The 21,226-nt window shown below is 43.0% G+C and overlaps 2 protein-coding genes across 4 annotated transcripts in view; one reads left to right on the top strand and one right to left on the bottom strand.

Moving 5' to 3' along the window:
• The window catches only part of CMSS1 (cms1 ribosomal small subunit homolog), a 400,717-nt gene that overhangs the window by 12,933 nt on the left and 366,558 nt on the right, over positions 1 to 21,226 (top strand). The gene's annotated exons all lie outside the window — the stretch shown is intronic.
• FILIP1L (filamin A interacting protein 1 like) overlaps positions 1 to 21,226 on the bottom strand; it is a 156,370-nt gene that overhangs the window by 2,631 nt on the left and 132,513 nt on the right. Inside the window, exon 4 of one of the 2 annotated variants that reach the window (XM_069761019.1) lies at positions 16,909 to 19,654. In XM_069761019.1, the coding sequence (XP_069617120.1) occupies positions 16,909 to 19,654 (2,746 nt within the window). Of the gene's footprint in view, positions 1 to 16,668; positions 19,655 to 21,226 lie in introns of those variants that run through there. The other variant, XM_069761021.1, reaches the window with a different exon arrangement.

Here is a 21,226-nt window from a genome sequence, read left to right as displayed (position 1 = left end):
CCGGATAATTTGATATTTTATTTTCCTACTGTAGAAGGAAATTCACAAGAACAAAAGGGGGAAAGCTGCGATCTCCATGCATATTCCCATCTCTTCTATTTCCGATTCCCAGTGTCTGAGGAAGGCCAATATTGGGGAATATTAGTAATGTTCTTTGCAGGGTTAGCACCAAGTCTCCTTGTAGGTACATTGTCCGTTCCTTTACTCCCTTCAATCTCCATCCTAGCAGTTTATAGTGTGATGTGTCCCCTCTATTCATTACACGGCCATTGTCTTCTGCAGCCAATAATCATTACCTCATGTGAGGCCGGAGCTGCACGGCGACATTGGTCACAACACCGGCTAAAGTTCTGCTACGTCGCAGGCCCTGTGGGTCCTGGGGCTGTGACCAGAAAGTCACTAGAAGACCACCATCCTCGTCAGATATTTGGTGACGGCCTTGTCATGGTCGCAGTACCCTCAGGGGGTCGCAGGGAGTCACCACTCTTGTATAGCGACAGTGCTTGCGTAGCAGTGACGGTGAGCTATGGCTGCGCCTCAGGCTTAGGCCTCATTCAGACATCCGATTTTCTCACCCAAAAACAAGAGAAAAAGGAGTCTAGAAAAGTTCAATAAAAATTAAAAAACTTTTATTAAAATACATTAAAAATTAATAGTGAGGTTCCAAAATTTGGTCACTTGTGAAAAAAAAAGTGATGACGGGGGATTGGACAACGTTATCTCTAATGCAGTATTTATAAAGTGCCACCTCTAATATAAAATCTCACAAATGTCACACACAAGAATATATTATGGCAGATGGTTTGTGATTAGTATATGGGATTAGGGGGATACTACCCAAGACTTGTATCGAACTGCGCCGACCTCAACATGTTGCATTTTGTTGTGGTCGGCGCAGTGTCAAAACGGCGCATGCAGAGGCATCAGCGTACATTCGCATGGCCTGCGTACCCAATGTTAAAGATAGGTACGCAGGGCAGCGCAGGACGCAAGGAGAAGTAGGCAGGGTTTCAGGGAGGAAGTATGCTGCCATCCGCAGCCTTCCCGTACGCAAGTGTGAAACCAGCCTTAGACAGTCGGACCCCATTAATTGGTAATAGGGTCTGTAGTATTTTTGACTGCCAAAGCATGGCCGGCTTCATGCCTGTGGTATTTTTGCCATCATAGATGATGTGATGTCTGACATTTGCCACAAAAAGTGACTTAAAAAAGCTGCAAATGATGAATCGGGGCCATTGTGTTTCTAGCAACGTGACGGATGTGGATAACTGTAGTACCGCTGTTAAATGTGTGGGTTTTTTTTTGTTTTTTTTTATATTAATCTTGTCACTGGGTTACTGCAACAGAGAGGAGCCAGAAGACAGCAACGTCTGATTCTTGCTCCTACTCCTGCACTGAGAAGAAGCACGTCTCCTTCATTTTAATGGTGTTTATTTCTTTTGGCAGAACAGCGATTAATCGGCCATGTCAGAAACTCTGAGCTCTCAGCTGAGCTCAGTTAGCCACTCCCATCCCGTTGTAATCTGGGTCCTGATTCAAATCTGTCAGAGCTAGCATTTGCTGCATGGTTTAGGAGGAGAGGTGTTCATATGAAAAGGAGTTTGGAGGAGTTATCTGTGACTGTTGTGTGGTTTGTAAGTGTATTAATTCCCTTCTCTTCTCTACTTTGTTTTTTTCCCCATACCCCACTCTCTGGTTAATTTCTCTGTTATATGTGAGTGAGTGATTGTTTGTATGCCTGGAGTTTTCTGTTAACCCTTGTTTGTGTAGCCTTGTTTGTCGCGTTGGTGTACTGCGATGCACAGAAGCACCCCACTTCCCTGGGTGGGAGAAGAGAACAGACGGAGGGCTAACTCAGGAAATAAGACAAGGGTGGAGGTCCCGGCATCTTCACCTTCAGAAGTATCCCGGGGAATAGGAAGAGCTAGGGCAATCCCTAGTGTTAGGAACAGGGAAGGAGTTCCAGGTCACCTGACAGCTGAGTCGTGAGAAATCTCTTGCATATTTTTTTCCTGAAGTGAATTTTCTTTTTTTTTTCCCAGTATTGTTCAGCCCACAATATGGCAGCCCGCGCCTTGTGTGTAGGCGACGGGTGCAATTTAGAAGTTAAACAAATGTTCTGAAAGGGTAAAAACAGATCCAGCTGTTGCGGATTCATTTCTGGATTCTGTCACATTAGCGTGCTGTAACATTTTCCAGCACTGTAAAGATGGCTTTCAGTCACAGGCTGTAATGTATCTCCTTGTGGTTACTCGCACATTACAGCTAGAGATTGGCATCACATGGAAACGGCGGCGTGAGGAGAAGAACCCGGAGCATCTCCAAACCAGCAGATGTGTCCCAGGCTTGTCATAACGCAGGAGCCCCTCATAATCAGCTTTTGTAAGTGTTGTGCGGAAATAAGAGGGGGAAAAAAAGAAATTCTCCAACGTCTTCAGTTTGTTTTGTATTGTTGCCATGGTGACGTTAATTTCCCATGCTGTCTGGTCACTAGGGGACACTAGGCCAGTGACTGTGGAGGCCGCCACTAACTACACAGACACCAGCCTGAAGGGTTCACTTGCGTGGACGGAAGTCTCATTTCACACTGGAAAATGAGGGAATGCAGTGGAAATTGCAGGCAGACACCGGAGACAGGAAACGACGCACATTTTCTTTTTTTTTTTTTCTGTGTGTGGGATACAAATTCTACATTTTCCCTCTTCTTCCATCAAAGGACAGAACGAGATTTGGGCCCAATTTATTATTGCGTCTTTTTTTTTGCTTAGTTTTTGCTAAAAACCTGCAATACTGCGTATAAATAACAAAGGATACTTGGCAAACCTTGTTTTTGATAAGGAAAAAAAGCATAAAAGTGACTGCAATCAGGAACCCATGCAACCCTGCCATAGACCAAATAGTCCGGTCAATTCTACATTCAGAACTGTCCAAACTGGCTGCAAAAGGTGACTGTACCCTGACTGCCATTAGGTACCGGGGCGGGATGAGAGCCTCAGACCCATTGTGAGACCATATGCAGGGGCAGTGGGCCCTGGGTTCCTTTTGATGCAGGACAATGCCAGGCATCATGTGGGTGAAGTGTGTCAGCAGTTCCTGCATGATGAAGACATTGATGCTATGGACTAGCCTGCCCGTTCCCCAGACCTGAATCCAATAGAGCACATTTGGGATATCCTGTCTCGTTCCATCCACCATTGCACCACAGACTGTCCAGGAGGTGACTGATGCTTTACTCCAGGTCTGGGAGGAGATCCCTCAGGAGACCATCCGCCGCCTCATCAGGAGCATGCCCAGGCGTTGTAGGGAGGTCATACAGGCACGTGGAGGCCACACACACTACTGAGCATCATTTCCTTGTCTTGAGGCATTTCCACTGAAGTTGGATCAGCCTGTAATTTGATTTTTTACTTTGATTTTGAGCATCATTCCAAATCCAGACCTCCTTGTGATATTCATTTTGATTTACATTGAACATTTTTATGTTTTATTGTTCTTAACGCATTCCACTATGTAATGAATAAAGAATTGCAACTGGAATATTTCATTCATTGAGATCTAGGATGGGGTATTTTAGTGTTCACTTTATTTTTTTGAGCAGTGTAAACATTTTCCACACAACTACTATTCTTAGTGTTGCTTTTTCGCAAAACAAACCTGACCCTTCAGTGTAACCACACACCTCTGCTTGGCACTCTGTGCTCAGCCATCTCCTTTACTTGGCACACCCCACCTTCCCGGTCTCCTGTTTTCTCAATTTCATCCATACTACAACTCCACATTTGATTGTACTTTGCCAAACCCTTAACTTCCTCACTTACACGAAAGGATAAAAGACAAACTACAGTACCCAATTTTGTGCTTCTGATGCCACCTATACTTCATAGGTGAAGCCTTTATATGCGACCAAACTGTTTCCATCACCGTGCCGTTAACCATTCTGTCACACAATGCGTGGGGCCTTAGCTCCTCGCACAAATGCTACTATTCTTCCTTGCAATAGAACAATTAGCAATTTATCTCCGTCTCAACCCACTCACCAAAGGTATAGAAATTGCGTAAATTTCCCACAAGCTCTTTATGTTTGCCGACGATATTCTGCTCTCCACCCCACAGACCTCATTGCCTGCTCCAATCCCTACAGAGCTTCGAAGAAATTTTTGGCCTACAGATTAACCAAACCAAATCATATGCTATCAACATCTAACTTTCAGCCGTCACGGTCTCACAGATTAAGCAAGACTTCCCCTTTCAATGGTCCACAAAACAACTAGGCAAGCTAGGTGTGAAATTAACTGCTCATATAGAATGGCTCTTTTCCGCTAAGTACCCCCAAATGCTCTGTAAACTATGCAGTATACTCCAAATGTGAGACAAGTTGCAGTTCTCTTGGTTGGGCCATATACCTGCACTTAAAATGACTCTACTCCCTAAATTACTCTACTAATTCCAGACCATGTTCCATTCCAGACCATGTTCCATTCCAGACCATGTTCCATTCCAGACCATGTTCCATTCCAGACCATGTCCCATTCCAGACCATGTCCCATTCCACTGCCTCAAAACAACCCAACACCTAATTAACACCTTGGTCTAGAACTGCTCCCCAGAGTCAACAGAGCCACATTATAGCGTCATCGCCTGTAAGGGAGTCTGGTAGTCCCCAATCTAACCAAATATTACCATGCAGCCAAACTAGCCGAGTTAACTCTACATCATGGCTCTTGTGAACCACCCCTGTAGCTTTCCATGGAAGCACCTGAATGCCATCCGTTGACCCTTGACGCCTTATTATGGCTCATCCCATCCCAGCGTAAGTGGATATCAAGCCCCATCATATCGCACTTGCTCAGACTCTGGGACTCTAGGAAATAATTCTCAAATATAATCTCCCCCTTTCTGACTCTAACCCCTCTAAGGGGTAACCCACAATTTTCCCCCAAGTACTAAGTCCCTTATGACTTTATGCTCTTGGATTGTAGCAGGAATCACTAGATTTCATCATAAATTTAACATAAACAGCGTTATTCCATTCCCAGTCCTTCAAGAGATGTACAACCTTCACCCTAGAGAAATATTCAGATCTTTGCAACTTAAACACTTTATTTCAACCTACTAAGGAACTCCATCTCACCTTAATACGTTCACGCCATTCGAGCAAAGATGCTGTCAAAACCCACATGCTACTATTTCACTCCTATACTCCCACATAAACTATGCCACCCATAGACGCAGTCTAACTTACACCTCTCGCTGGGAGTCTGACATTGGATCCACCCTAACTGACTCAAAATGGTCCCAAATTTGGTCCTCCTCTACTGGAGAGATATTAAACATCATGTTAATGATGGAAATGAATTACAAGGTACTGACGGGATGGTAGCTGACCCCAGCTAGGGTGGCCAAACAAGTCCCCAGCTATTCTCCCAATTGTTTTAGAGGCTGAAAATCCACCGGCGACATATACCACATGGTGGTTAAGCCATATAGTTTGCAGGATTTGGATCAGGGTATACTGCCTCATTCTTTCATTCTGTGTCCTTCGAAGTGTCATGACACTCGCATGATGAGAGTTTGATAATTTTCTTGGCCGAGAGACCGCTATCGATGAGCTGGATGATGCTGTTTCTCTAATAACACACTGAGCTATTAGTGAATGTGAGAACAGGTTGTATTTGCAGTATTCAGGAAGAAAAAGATTGTTCCACCATCAGGAGAAAAACGGTAACAATGCAGTGACCTGACGAGAATCTGCATAACTAAGTCCTCTTTCACATTTACGTCGGTACGGGTCCATCACAATGCGTCGAGCTGACGTACCGACGGACATTGTGAAATTTCTGCACAAAGTTGGCAGCGGATGCAGTTTTTTCGACGCATCCGCTGCCCATTCTGCAGTCCGGGGAGGAGGGGGCGGAGTTTCGGCTGCGCATGCGCAGTCGAAAATGGCAGACGCGACGCACAAAAAAAGTCACATTGAACTTTTTTGTGACTACGGTCCTCCAAAACACGACGGACGCAATCTGTCGCGATCCGTCGCTAATACAAGTTTATGGGCAAAAAAACGCATCCTGTGAGCATATTTGCAGGATCCGTTTTCTGCCCTGAACGACGGATGGCAACGGATTCAAAAAGACGGAAGTGTGAAAGAAGCCTAATCATATGCTAAATAGTTACTAGTCAGATTTATGTGTGAGATCGCCAAGAGGATTGTCTATGACGGTAGCCTCATGATCAAAGCCATAGTGGATGGTGAGATATGGGGCCTGAAAGTAAAAAGTTCTAAACATTGTGACCCTTTTTCTCATCGGCGTATATGGGCGAATAGTGCTGATTGCGGATGAGAATTTCTTAATAAAAAAGGAAATTAAAATGTAAAAGGAATATAAAATAAAAAGAACAACATTTGTAGTAAGTCCATTAAAAGATCACTACGGCTAGGTTCACACGAGTGTATAATAAATTGGTCCTATTTTCATCCCGAAAAATGGGATGATTTTTTTCTCACTTATCCTCCGTGTGCTGTCCGTATACAATCTGATCTCTTACTCAACAGCTGTTAATTATTTACAGGACCAGTTATAGTTTTCTGGGCTACAGAATTGGAATATATCTGTAAAAATCAGATGATCTACTGTGGCTCCAAAATAGCGTTTATTATCCTCACGATGTAGGTATAAAACCTGATAACGTGTGTAGCACTGTTCCTGGGGTCTGCATCCTTGGCTGATTATTGCCACACTCTCCAGCCTCCTCCGTAGATTACGATCACGTTAGTGGAAACAGTGACTGCTCAAACAATACTCGTGTCTAATTATCATACATTCTTGTTGGACTTCATTCCTCAGCTTCCAAGTAATGTGCTGGAAGATGTAAGATGAACGTCTGGCATTCTACGGTAATGCTATGGCTTGGCAGGAAATCAGTGTAACGCTCAGCTCTTCTTCCACGGACAGATTTTACAGCCTTATGATGAGGAGGAACTGAACACAATTTAATATCAAGTTCCATTTATGTTTCAGCATTTCGTATATTGGCTCCGGCTTCAGTTAATAATGCAGTATGCGTCCGCATGACTCAGGAATTTGTTTTTGGCTGGGCACTACCATCCAGTTACAGAAATCTCACTCCAGTGGTATCTTTGTTATGGAAATCAATAAAATTAAGCTTAGCTGAAGGTAGGGGAGACCAAGATGGGGTATTTTGAATTATTGCGGATGCCCCTTCTGTGCATCCACATAGTAATAATGCCCCCTCTTTGCCTTCACATAGTAATAATGCCCCCTCTGTGCCTTCACATTGTAATAATGCCCCAACCGTGCATCCACATAGTAATAATGCCCCAACCGTGCATCCACATAGTAATAATGCCCCCTCTGTGCCTTCACATAGTAATAATGCCTCCTCTGTGCCTTCACATAGTAATAATGCCCCCTCTGTGCCTTCACATAGTAATAATGCCTCCTCTGTGCCTTCACATAGTAATAATGCCCCCCTCTGTGCCTTCACATAGTAATAATGCCCCCTCTGTGCCTTCACATAGTAATAATGCCTCCTCTGTGCCTTCACATAGTAATAATGCCCCCTCTGTGCCTTCACATAGTAATAATGCCCCCTCTGTGCCTTCACATAGTAATAATGTCCCCTCCGTGCCTTCACATAGTAATAATGCCCCCTCTGTGCCTTCACATAGTAATAATGCCTCCTCTGTGCCTTCACATAGTAATAATGCCCCCCTCTGTGCCTTCACATAGTAATAATGCCCCCCTCTGTGCCTTCACATAGTAATAATGCCTCCCCTGTGCCTTCACATAGCAATAATGCCCCCTCTGTGCCTTCACATAGCAATAATGCCCCCTCTGTGCCTTCACATAGTAATAATGCCCCCCTCTGTGCCTTCACATAGTAATAATGCCTCCTCTGTGCCTTCACATAGCAATAATGCCCCATCTGTGCCTTCACATAGCAATAATGCCCCCTCTGTGCCTTCACATAGTAATAATGCCCCCTCTGTGCCTTCACATAGTAATAATGCCCCAACTGTGCCATCACATAGTAATAATGCCCCCTCTTTGCCTTCACATAGTAATAATGCCTCCTCTGTGCCTTCACATAGTAATAATGCCCCAACTGTGCCATCACATAGTAATAATTACCCCTCTGTGCCCATAGTAATAATGCCCCCTCTGTGCCTTCACATAGTAATAATGCCCCCTCTGTGCCTCCACATAGTAATAATGCCTCCTCTGTGCCTTCACATAGTAATAATGCCCCCTCTGTGCCTTCACATAGTAATAATGCCCCCTCTGTGCCTTCACATAGTAATAATGCCCACTCTGTGCCTTCACCTAATAATAATGCCCCCTCTGTGCCTTCACATAGTAATAATGCCCCCTCTGCGCCTTCACATAGTAATAATGCCCCCTCTGTGCCTTCACATAGTAATAATGCCCCCTCTGTGCCTTCACATAGTAATAATGCCCCCTCTGTTCCTTCACATAGTAATAATGCCCACTCTGTGCCTTCACCTAATAATAATGCCCCCTCTATGCCTTCACATAGTAATAATGCCCCCTCTGTGCCTTCACATAGTAATAATGCCCCCTCTGTGCCTTCACATAGTAATAATGCCCCCTCTGTTCCTTCACATAGTAATAATGCCCACTCTGTGCCTTCACCTAATAATAATGCCCCCTCTGTGCCTTCACATAGTAATAATGCCTCCTCTGTGCCTTCACATAGTAATAATGCCCCAACTGTGCCATCACATAGTAATAATTACCCCTCTGTTCCCATAGTAATAATGCCCCCCTCTGTGCCTTCACATAGTAATAATGCCCCCTCTGTGTCTTCCCATAGCAATAATGCCCCCTCTGTTCCTTCACATAGTAATAATGCCCCCTCTGTGCCTTCACATAGTAATAATGCCCCCTCTGTGCCTTCACATAGTAATAATGCCCACTCTGTGCCTTCACCTAATAATAATGCCCCCTCTGTGCCTTCACATAGTAATAGTGCCCCCTCTGTGCCTTCACATAGTAATAATGCCCCCTCTGTGCCTTCACATAGTAATAATGCCCCCTCTGTGCCTTCACATAGTAATAATGCCCCCTCTGTGCCTTCACATAGTAATAATGCCCCCTCTGTGCCTTCACATAGTAATAATGCCCCCTCTGTTCCTTCACATAGTAATAATGCCCACTCTGTGCCTTCACCTAATAATAATGCCCCCTCTATGCCTTCACATAGTAATAATGCCCCCTCTGTGCCTTCACATAGTAATAATGCCCCCTCTGTGCCTTCACATAGTAATAATGCCCCCTCTGTTCCTTCACATAGTAATAATGCCCACTCTGTGCCTTCACCTAATAATAATGCCCACTCTGTGCCTTCACCTAATAATAATGCCCCCTCTGTGCCTTCACATAGTAATAATGCCTCCTCTGTGCCTTCACATAGTAATAATGCCCCAACTGTGCCATCACATAGTAATAATTACCCCTCTGCGCCCATAGTAATAATGCCCCCCTCTGTGCCTTCACATAGTAATAATGCCCCCTCTGTGCCTTCACATAGTAATAATGCCCCCTCTGTGCCTCCACATAGTAATAATGCCTCCTCTGTGCCTTCCCATAGTAATAATGCCCCCTCTGTGCCTTCCCATAGTAATAATGCCCCCTCTGTTCCTTCACATAGTAATAATGCCCCCTCTGTGCCTTCACATAGTAATAATGCCCCCTCTGTGCCTTCACATAGTAATAATGCCTCCTCTGTGCCTTCACATAGTAATAATGCCCCAACTGTGCCATCACATAGTAATAATTACCCCTCTGCGCCCATAGTAATAATGCCCCCCTCTGTGCCTTCACATAGTAATAATGCCCCCTCTGTGCCTTCACATAGTAATAATGCCCCCTCTGTGCCTCCACATAGTAATAATGCCTCCTCTGTGCCTTCACATAGTAATAATGCCCCCTCTGTGCCTTCACATAGTAATAATGCCCCCTCTGTGCCTTCACATAGTAATAATGCCCCCTCTGTGCCTTCACATAGTAGTAATAATGCCCCCTCTGTGCCTTCACATAGTAATAATGCCCCCTCTGTTCCTTCACATAGTAATAATGCCCACTCTCTGCCTTCACCTAATAATAATGCCCCCTCTGTGCCTTCACATAGTAATAATGCCCCCTCTGTGCCTTCACATAGTAATAATGCCCCCTCTGTGCCTTCACATAGTAATAATACCCCCTCTGTGCCTTCACATAGTAATAATGCCCCCTCTGTGCCTTCACATAGTAATTATGCCCCCTCTGTGCCTTCAGATAGTAATAATGCCCCCTCTGTGCCTTCACATAGTAATAATGCCCCCTCTATGCCTCCACATAATAAGTACCGTAATATTGTAAAGTTGTGGTGTCTTCATGCGCCTCCTCCAAACAGTAACATACAGCTAGTGTCTGGATTGTGTAGCTACAAAACAATAAAAAAAAACCTCCCCTAACAGCGCTCCATGGTGACTACTTGTCTGCAGTCTGTGGCCCAGCACAAGCTTTAATCCTCTGCCTGTGGACTGATGATTTCCGGCAGACCACTGGCTTAAAAAAATCTGAGTGAGTCAATGGCACTGAAGTCAGTGTGAACCTCCTTCTATATTTGTCAGGACCTCAGGCGCTTGCACCCCAGTCCTGATAGTAGAAAGTACCAGTCCTGATGCCAGCGATTGGACCCATAGCAAGTCTTCAGCTATCTCTTTGTATTGTTCACTTTTAAGGACTTCTAAGATTGTGGTCTGGCTATAGAAGCAAGTACTCCATCTTCCAGAAAATGCATGTACCGCACTATTCCTTACTTTTATAAGACATCCCGTAATCTGTGCCAAATATTTACCAGAAATAGGGAAGGATTTTTTTTTTAAATCAACTTTATCACATACACCCAGGGGTCTCCCGTCCCGTTACTCCTGAAAGTATTTACAGCTTCTAGGGGTTTGTTAATATGGAACATTAGCAGAAAACACGTTGCTAAGGAATAAAGGGAACAATAATGCTAAATAGGAAACAAGAAGGTCATCGGAGTTCCTTCCTTCTTGCGTCACTTTGTCTGATCATTTCTCCGAAGGGGAATGATTAAAATTAATTAAGTTGCCTCTGAGCAACCCAATGTTCTCGTCAGTGAGATCATGCGATTGTGAGTTCATTCGATCTTTCCCTTCCGTCTTTCTTATCACTCAAGGTAATTGTGATAATTTGGTCAGTCAGAATAATGTGGGGTACGGATGGGACGGTGGCACCACAAGTTGGCTCTTCTGTCACCCATTTAGATGCTTATATTGATTTTTGTTTATTATCCTCCTATCTGGAATATCTCAGATTAGTACAGCCGATTGTATGTACTGTAGGTGTGATCCAACTGGCATAGTCATCTATGGGTCCATGTCTGGTCATTTCTTCCAGTAGGATGTGGGCCACCCTCACTGATTCTTTGGAGGTCTCGTTCCCACACTGAACACTTTTTCCAGTGGTCTTTTCTGTGGTCCAATCATCAAGTCACCAGAAATGGCCTGAAATGTCTTCTCAGCCAGTCGTTGAGATCAGTCGATGCCGCGGCCACTGATTAGTTGTCATATTTGGTGTGGTGAGGACTTGTACACACAAACAGATCCAGACTTGTCTGTCTTTGGCTATGCTGCAGTATTGTGCTCAAAGTTTGGTCTGCTTGCCCTTCCTCCTCCTCACACTTAGATTCACATTCTTCTTGTGTTGTGCAGATCTATTCCACTCCAAACAATCAGAAACATATTGTCTAACTTCTTGGACTTGGCACTGAAGGGGTTGATTCTGTATTCATAGGTTTGTAGAACAATAGGATTAAGGTCTTTTTCTCAACTCTGTTCATGTTGTAACATTTTTGCCGTGAAGAAGAGGCTGGGACCTCTGCGGAGTCAAATTCAGTTTTGAGAACTGCGTAAGTAAAGCGAGCGTCTGTGATAATATAGGAGAGAAACTGGCCACTAATCCTACAGAAACCTCTGAAAGAGCATGGCATTGTGAATGTTACACATATACAGCCTTTATTCTACTGAGTTAAACAACTCAGCTTTATCTCATGATGGAAGAACCTTTGGATGGTAAAATATTTTCCTCAAAAAGCAGTTTATTGAAAAAAATCCGATTTAAATAAAAAAAATCCGATTTTTTTTTTTTTTTTTTTTTTTTTTTTTTTTTAAAACATTGATTTTTATCCACCCTGTTTTGCAATCATCAGTATTTTTTTTCTTTAACAATTTCTATCTATAACCCTATTGTAAACCAAAGAAATGAGCCGAAGCAAATGTTGGTATACGTTCAATGTGTAGGATCGCATTCACACTGTGCCCATTTAGCAGACAAAACCCAAGATAAAAACAAAATGAGCATATACCCTGTAGTAAGTAAGTGAATAGTAATAGTACATGGAAATAACATAGAGCATTTAACACTATTTTGATTAAAAAAAAAATTTAATAGCCATCCCACCACTACACCTCACCATTTGGGACAGTCCTATCTTCTAGCATTAAAACCTCACCATATGTCAGCTGGCCTCAATATAGATGGAGGACCCTTGCCCATGGGAAGCTATATACCATATTTTTCGGACTGTAAGACATACTTTTTTCCCAAAAATTTTTTTGGGGAAAATGGGGGTGCGCCTTATAGTCATAATGTACTTACCTGGAGTGTGGCAGCAGCAGGAGTTGGGGGCGATTCTGCCGGCCCTGGTCTGGGAAGAGGGGGTGTTCGTTGGTCCGCCGCTGCAGGGTGATGATCTGACTCTCATACCGGGCTGGTATGGCAGTATTTGGCGGTGCTCAGTGGTGCGGTGGCCTCCAGGAAAATGGCCGCCAGAGGCAGTGCATGTGCAGATTGAGATCTCTGCAATGAGATCTCAGTGCCGATATCTCAATCTTCGCATGCGCCACCTCCGGCGTCCATTTTCCCAGAAGCCACCGGACTGTAGCAGTGGATGTGCTGGGGCTCCGGGCTTTCACAAGATGTTGGCAGAGCCCCCGCACCACCGAGCACCGTCAATCCTGCCCCTCCAGTTTGAGATGGGTGTCAGATCATCGCCTGACCACTGAACGCCCCCCTGTGACCCAGCTCCACCAGCGCTGATGATCCCCCCCCCACCCGGTAAGCTGAATTCGGATTGCAAGACGGACCCCCCATTTGGCGAATTAATTTTATTTCCCTATTTTCCTTCTGAAATTTTGGGGTGCGTCTTATGGCCCGGTGCGTCTTATAGTCTGTACAAACAGGGGCGTTTCATCTACCTTATTTTTCAAAGTACAGGAAAACCAGAGAAATGAGCCAGATCATAAGTTGGTATACGTGTAATGTGAGGAAGTACTGAGCATTCATGTGCTTTCAACAGGGAGAGAAGAGAAAGCCTGTTGGCAATGGTTTACCTCTCCTAAAAAAAAAAAAATTGGCATAGAGACCTCCTGATCCTTCTTTCCCCTAACAGATTATACCAGGAGACCCCTATAAACATCAGCTGGTTTTTCGAAATTTGCCGGTTCGGCTGACTTTTTTCTAATGTGTATGGGGGAATTGTTCCAATAAAGCTCCTGAGATCTTACACTGATACCCACGCGTTTCCAGTCTCGTCTTCAATAACGGCTACTAAAGGATCTCTCCTCTGTCTCTCAGATGACACAATGGAGACAAGCACACAGGAAGGCGATCTGATAATATCTCTCAGTAGCTTCTCTGTCATTAGCTTTATGCAGGGTGGAAAGTAGGAGGCAGATTATCAGGCCTAGTTAGGAAGATAAATATTCTCTAAGGCTACGTTCACACTAGCGTTGTGCGCCGCTGCGTCAGCGACGCAACGCACAACACACGCAAAAACGCGGCAAAACGCACGCAAAAACGCTGCGTTTTGCGACGCATGCGTCGTTTTTTGCCGAAAATCGGACGCAAGAAAAATGCAACTTGTTGCGTTTTCTTGGTCCGACGCTTGCGGCAAAAAAGACGCATGCGTCGCACAACGCAACAAACAAAAACGCATGCGTCCCCCATGTTAAGTATAGGGGCGCATGACGCGTGCGTCGCCGCTGCGTTGCCCGACGCTAACCCGACGCACACTAGCATAACGCTAGTGTGAACGTAGCCTAATAGGAGCGCTATGTAATAAATTTGGTGTAGTACACATGTCGACATCATGAGGTTCTTCCACTTATGCACCCATTCATCTGCTTCAATTACATAAATAAATCTTAGATATCCCTTAGGAGTCGCCTTAATTGATATAAATAGAAGAGGCCCATTGCGATACATTGAGGACATTTGTCCATATTTTTTGGTAAGAAGAAAGGTTAGAAATGTGCTTTAATGAAGTCACTGTTAATTTTTTTTCCAGTGGAATGTGAGTGACTTTAGTCAGATCTCGGTTGTTCTCGGAGAACAGAATGGTGTCTCCTTACACTACACTGATGTAGACTGGAGAACTGCATAGATACAATCACCGAACATTATAATTGCCCTCTAGGTAACAAGTAGATGTTCGGAACTTCCTTATTTTCCGTGGTTTGTCTTGCAGACCCATTTGGGCTGTCTATGGGTTTCTGGTAATGTTAATGACAACTTACGCACAGTCTTAATCACCGTTTTTTGCCATCAATGAGATACCTGAAACCTGGTAAACCCCAATAGATGAAGATTTGTGCTCATCCATTTGCCGTCATAGCTTCTGTGTAAGTAGACGGATTTGAAAGGATAAATATGTTGGCAGATATGGAGATTCTGTGTATGTTAATAACTTACCTTATGCAGATGAGCTCTCCTCCAGAAGGAAGGGAGCAGAGTCCCGAACGCCACTGGTAGGTACTGTAGCTACCCTGTAAATTAATATATGACTCATAGGAGACTTTAAACATGGCTTGGGGGTACTGAGTTTCTTCCACAAGGAAGAGATTCCCAACCATAGATCACTATTTCGGGGGTTGTTGCAACTTGTCACTGCAGGTTGGTTGGGTGAGAATCTTTTAGCACCGCTCTCTTTGTGTACTACTTGCATAGGAAGTCTTGGGGGCAATGCAGACTAGTTCTCCAAAAGGAAGTTACCCCGTAAGTAATAAAAGAACCTTGAAACATGATGTGACATTTCTCACCCACCTTTCTAGTGACCTGGTTTGTATTGCCCACAGGCAAGAACCTGAAACAGTTGCCTACAGATGGGTGTTTGTTCCTTTTTGAGACTCCAGTTGACGAAAATCCATTAAGGTTCTTTTCTGGTCTGGACATAGCTGTACAACGTGGATACCTATAGGTGGCACTATAAAGACAGCTTCCTTCCTTCTGGAAGATAACTATTCTGCATACCTTTTCTGAGGGAGCAAAGCTTGGCTGTAGGACTCCCTACAACAGCCGACCCGTCGCAAGAAGAAACCGATCCTCCCCTGAGAATGACTTTCCTTGCCAAGGGCTGAAGCCAAGGGCTTTCCTTGAAGGGCTCTGTTCATGGAGTCGAAGGAGGGCCCATGTAACAAAGAAAAAGCAATTGTCATCACACTTGGAACCCAAGTCATTGAGATGTTGGAATGTCGAAAAGTATGTGCACTGCTTGAAGTTGCGCAAAAATGTTGAGACTTTTGGCAGTTTTACGTTAAGACTGGTGTCTACAAAACACCATTGCTGATGAATAGGGCCCATAGTTTTCATAGTTTGTGTATCTCTAGAAGCATCTGTGAGATCTTTGCAGAGAAACACAAAGGAGTGTTCTGGTTTAGAAAATAATTTGCAAATACCCTCTTCAGGTTCTTCATCAGTTAGCCACTGTGGAGACCTGCTACAAAAAGCTGTCTTAGGGACTGAACAGGTCAGTCCATACATAGAAAGCCCATTGATTTCAGTGGATATCATGTCATGCCTCATATTACCTGTAGAGGCACTGCAGAGGAACTGGACGCTTACCGCCACATTCACCCAGAAATAACAGGTGATCGCTGGAGGTTACAACAACGGGCACCCTGTGATCTTCTCCTACCCGCCTATACAAATACCATAATGTTGGCTGCTAAGTGGAGACTTCCGTGCGATACATTGGGGCTCAATTTGTGGCTTTAGCTCGTAGCACTTTGGTTGCGTACTTTGTAACTGGAGCCACTTCTGAACAGTGAACAATTACAGTATAGGATTACATAAAGAATTACTAAACCACAGAGTATTGGAGCAGTAGCATCTTAACACATGTAAAATTGGTCGCTCACTGATAGTCATGCGGCCTTCTATTTAGAAGATACACCAGATGCATGTTATTCTTATCATTGGTTCTGATATTGAATGTATGTTCAGATGTGATTTTTTTTTTATATAGTAGTGAATAGAAATGTTGTAATTTTTTATTTGGCGGGATGTTGTTTTTACATACCCCACATATTTCGGAACGTTAAGAAGGCGATTTCCACAGAAGCAATTTTAGTATTTTTTTTTTCCTAGGACAAACGGCTTGCAAATTAAAGCAACACATGGTTTTGCCACAACTGAACATACCGTAGGGAATATGAAACATGAAGCACAATTAAAAATAAACAAAAAACATAATTTCATGATCTCTTTTTTTTCCTTTCGATTTTGACTTTCGAGTTTTTACTCACACATTTTGTGGGAAAATATTACATGAAATGCATTCAATACAAGTGCAGATTTTTAATATGTACTCCATACAGATATTGTAAATGTAGAAATCAAATAACAGTGTGTGCACACCCAGGTAAACTAAGTGTATATAAAAACAATTGTGTAAACAGCTCTCCAGAAATCAAAAGTTTTAAAAAACTGTGCGATTCGTGCAAAAAAAAAAAAATGGTGAGTTTTTGAGGAAATGGGTTTTGGGTGGGGGGTGGGATCAATTATTCATATTACTTACTGTAATTTGTGATTGCCGTGATAGTGGAGTAGCTGTTGGTGTGATAGTAATACTGCTGGTGATTTTATTTGTGGGTTTATTTGGAATCCCATTAGTCAGTGAATGTCTTTTCTCTTGCACTGGCATGAAGGGACTGGTGGGCGTTCCTAAGTGGATGTGTATTTTATTGTCCTCAGTAGTTATTACACTTGAAGTTGAGCTAGAACTGTTTGACCTTTGAAACTGCCAACCAGTCTGTTTGTCGGGGGAAACTCGAAAAACTGCATGCGTTCCACCAATTTCCATAGGTTCTGGGGAAAGTACCCGGTCTGGGGAACTTGATGAACTTGTTAAAGCCAATACCTGGATAGGGGACATTGTTCTCTCTGGAGTTACAGAACCACATGAGTCTGGGGTCCTAGGCCGTACAAAAGAAGCCATAGCAAGCGGTGGCACCACTTGCTCTGGTGTTACGTATCCATCCATTACTCTTGATTTCACAGGTGTCAAAGAACCATTCTGAATAATTGTTATTCTTTGTTTTGGGGTCCCAGAACTTGGTATGACTGCTGTACTCGTAAAAGAGTGAGGGTTTTCTGTAGTAGGGCTTGTGATTTCAAGTGTGGCTGTGTTTTGTCCATGATCCGGTGTGACTTTAATGTGTAAAGGTTGTCCAGGCGTATGTGTAAGAACCATGTCTCCTGGATGGATGTAGTTTCCATTTTGTTTCAAATGTACTTTCCCGTTTTGGGCCTGCTGTTGACTTGGCTTTGTCCACGGAGACATTTGCTTCCTGTTGTTGTTTATAGAATTTCCATTTGTAGAGTTACACTTGTACGCTATAGTGGAATCCTCTTCATTTGTCTCATCGTCCTCGTTATCACTTTCTTGGTAAAGTTGCCCGTTTATAACTGCTCTCTCTAAAGGAACAAGACTTTTGTAGTCCGGTGGCTCATTGTACGTTGAATCTGTCTGCACCTCCTTCGAAAACACTTGAAAGTCTGATATCCTCCGACCATTGAGGCTGGGTCTAAGGCTCTTGCTGAACCGACGATACCTTTCAAGTTCCTTCGAGAGATTTTCCATTTCCTTTGACATCTCTTTGTTTCTGTTTTCTTGTTGATTAAGCTTCCTCTGAAGAACAGAATGATCTCCTTTCAAACGGCAAATATTATCTTCAGTTTTCATGTAGTCGTGGATCTTCTCTTTCAAGGCTGTCACTTCTCTAGAAAGGTGACCTGACTTTGCTTCCTCTTCCTTCAGCTTGGTCAGTAACACTTTTTCTTGGTAGGATCCTGATTTCTCAGCCAGTTTATAGTTTGCTAGTTCCATTCTTACAACTTCAAGTTCTTCGGAAAACATTTTGGCTTTCTGCTGCTCATTGTAATACCTTTTCTCCAGAGATTCAAACTCATCCTCTGTTTTCATGAGGTCATCTTCCATTGCTTTCATTTGCTTAAGGGTGTGTTTTAGCCTTTCAACCTCTTGCGTGAGTTCTCTAATTTTGTTGTTTTCTTGGCAAAATGCTTCTGATTGTTTACTTTCTTGTTTCATTTTGTTCTTTAGAAACTCTTTTTCAATAGCTTCAAGTGACTGGAGCTTCTTTTTGAGAAGAGTGACTTTGGACATTAGGTCATTTCCCTTCTCCTCCTCTGCTCTTAGTTTGCACTTAAGATCTTCATTGTCTTTCGTGATTGTGTGCATCTTCTCTTGTAATTCTGCTTTAGACTTAAGAGACTTCTTACTTTCTTCTATTAGTTTTTCTGTGATAGTCGTCACTTTGTTTTGCTCCTGCTGTAGTTGTGTGTTGGCTGACTTTAGTTTCTCCTCAGTTTGTCTGATTTTTTCTGTTAGCGATTTCCTTTCCTCCACAAGCATCACTGTCAAGGTTTTTAGTTTGGTTAGATCTTCTTTTAGTATATTTTCCGTCTTTTCAAGCTTCACCTCAATCACTTCAAGCTCTCGTATACGAACTCTTAAACTTTCTAGTTCATGACACAGTTGTTTGGTGGCAGCTCGCTCTTTTTCCATGGTACATTTAATAGTTTGGCATTCTTGTTTACTTTTGTTAAACGCGTCTTCCAGTTTTTCCAACTCATTAATTCTTTTGCTTAACTTGTCAACCTCAACTTTAAGGGTTTTACTTTGTGATGCTTCTTTTTCTAATTTTTTATTTAGATCTTTACATTGTTCTTCCATTTTTATAAGTTCTTCATCTTTACCTTCCATCTCCAGCAGACGTTTTCTCAGGTCCTCCACTTCTGCCATGAGGCTGGAGTTTCCACATTCTCCTTTATTCATCTTCTCCCTTAGGTCATGAAGTTCATCTTCTGCTTTACGCAGTGTCTTGTTTGTTTCCTCAAGCTCATCGATTTGTCTGCTGAGAGCTGTCAACTTTAATCTGAGTTGGCGATTCTGCGTTTCCTCACTCGTTAGTTTGGCCATCATGGATTCGTGCTCTTGAAAGAACCTACTTTCCTGAGTTTGAAGTTCTGTTTCAAGTCTGTTTGCTTTTTGCTCTTCTTCCTCTGCTTTTATTTCTACAATGCTAAGTTTATCCTGTGATTTTTGGGCAGTTAATGTCAGCTCTTGGATCTTGGCACTTTGCTCATTTAAGTGTTCATTCAACCTCTGTTGCTCATCGACCACAATTAACGCAAATGACTTCAACTTTGTGAGCTCATCTCGGAGTTTGGTTATTTTTTTGTGGTTCTCTTTTTCTTTTTTCGCTTGGTAGGTTGTTTCTTGTTCAATCAGCTTTTTTAGCCTACAAAAAAATAGAAAATCCACCATGAATACTAAAGTTCACGATTGTAAAAACATAAATGTTATACTGAGTGAAAATAATAGTTTCTATGAATGTGTATATATTACAAACTTATATCTTAATATACTTGCCATGAGGGCTTGGGCCACTACCTGAGCGATGCAGGAAGGCACCTAGAGGGGATGGGGACTCTGCCTAGGCTTCCATTCATAACATCCTCCATACACGTAGGGCAGATGTGCGCACTGCATGTATGGAATTGGCTCACGACCTAAACTCACAGTATACTTCACAGCTGTATTTGCAGCACCATCTTTACTGATGTGAATCAGAGTCAGCTCCCATTGCTGTTAACCTTTTCGATACCACACTATGTAAAGGCAGTGCATCTAAAATGTTGGAAATATGGAAAGGTGTCCCTTCTCACCCCCTTGGCCTCTAAGCAACATGATAGTGGGGGGCCACTGCCAATGATAATTTTATGGCATTTTTTCACACCAAAAGGTTCTTCATAGGAGAAGAGTATTTTTTTATACACTGTAGTATTGCTATGAATTGTACAAATAATCAAGTGATCCTTGGTTCAAATCCTCTAAGGTGACCAATGAAAATTGTAAAAAAATAAAAATCAATTAAAATATATCTGTCCATCTTAACCCATTTTTTGAAGAATTAGAAAAAAAAATGTAACCTGTATTGCTGCATTGGAAGCTGAAAAAAATTGAAGTAGCAGAACTGTGATTTTTTTTTTTCTTCTTTTTTTTCTGGTCACTTGTCTACAAAAGATGGAATAAAACCAGATCAGAAAGTTGTATGGTCCCGAAATTGGTAATGACAAAAACGACAGCTTGGATAGCACAAAAAAAAAAAAATATACAAAGTCTATCGACTGGAAAATAAAAAATAAAAAAATTCAAGGAGGGAAAATCAAAAGCAAAGAAGGGCCCCACTGTTCCTGAAGATTTTAATAGATTATAAGGTGCTGTTCACACTAGCGTCATTGCTTCTGATTATGATGAGGCCATAACCAATCCATTTGTTAATAGATCCTGACGGATCTTACTGGCTTTTACTGTCAGCCTTCAGATTTCTATCTAGGTTCCAGTATGTTTGACAGGCTGCACATTTCGCGGCAAAAGTACTGTAACCGCCTATGGAAAATTTGTTCAAGCTTTATCTTGCATTGTTAAATAGTATTTTTTAATGTTTTTTTTTTCAAGCCATATGCAGCCATATTTCTCTTTAACCCCTTTCTGACATCAGATGAAATAATTCATCCATGTGCTCTAGCCCTATTTGACCAGGGACGGATTATTACATCTGCGCGATCGCCTACGCACACAGGTGGTGTGCGGGCGATTGCCACCAGGTGTCGGCTGTTTCTGACAGCTGACACCCGGCATTAATTGCCAGGGGTGGTCACGGACCTCTCCCGACACTTTAACCTGAAATGTTGCAATCGAACATGATCGGTGCATTCCGGGTGCCAGGAGAAGGCTGATAGCCCCTCTGCCTTTGGTTTGGAGACCCCGTGGCATGATGCGGGGTCCCGATCATTGCCATGGTGACCGG

The sequence above is a fragment of the Ranitomeya imitator genome, chromosome 3, assembly GCF_032444005.1.
Source record: "Ranitomeya imitator isolate aRanImi1 chromosome 3, aRanImi1.pri, whole genome shotgun sequence".
NCBI lineage: Eukaryota > Metazoa > Chordata > Amphibia > Anura > Dendrobatidae > Ranitomeya > Ranitomeya imitator.
This window is presented reverse-complemented; position numbering and strand designations above follow the sequence as displayed.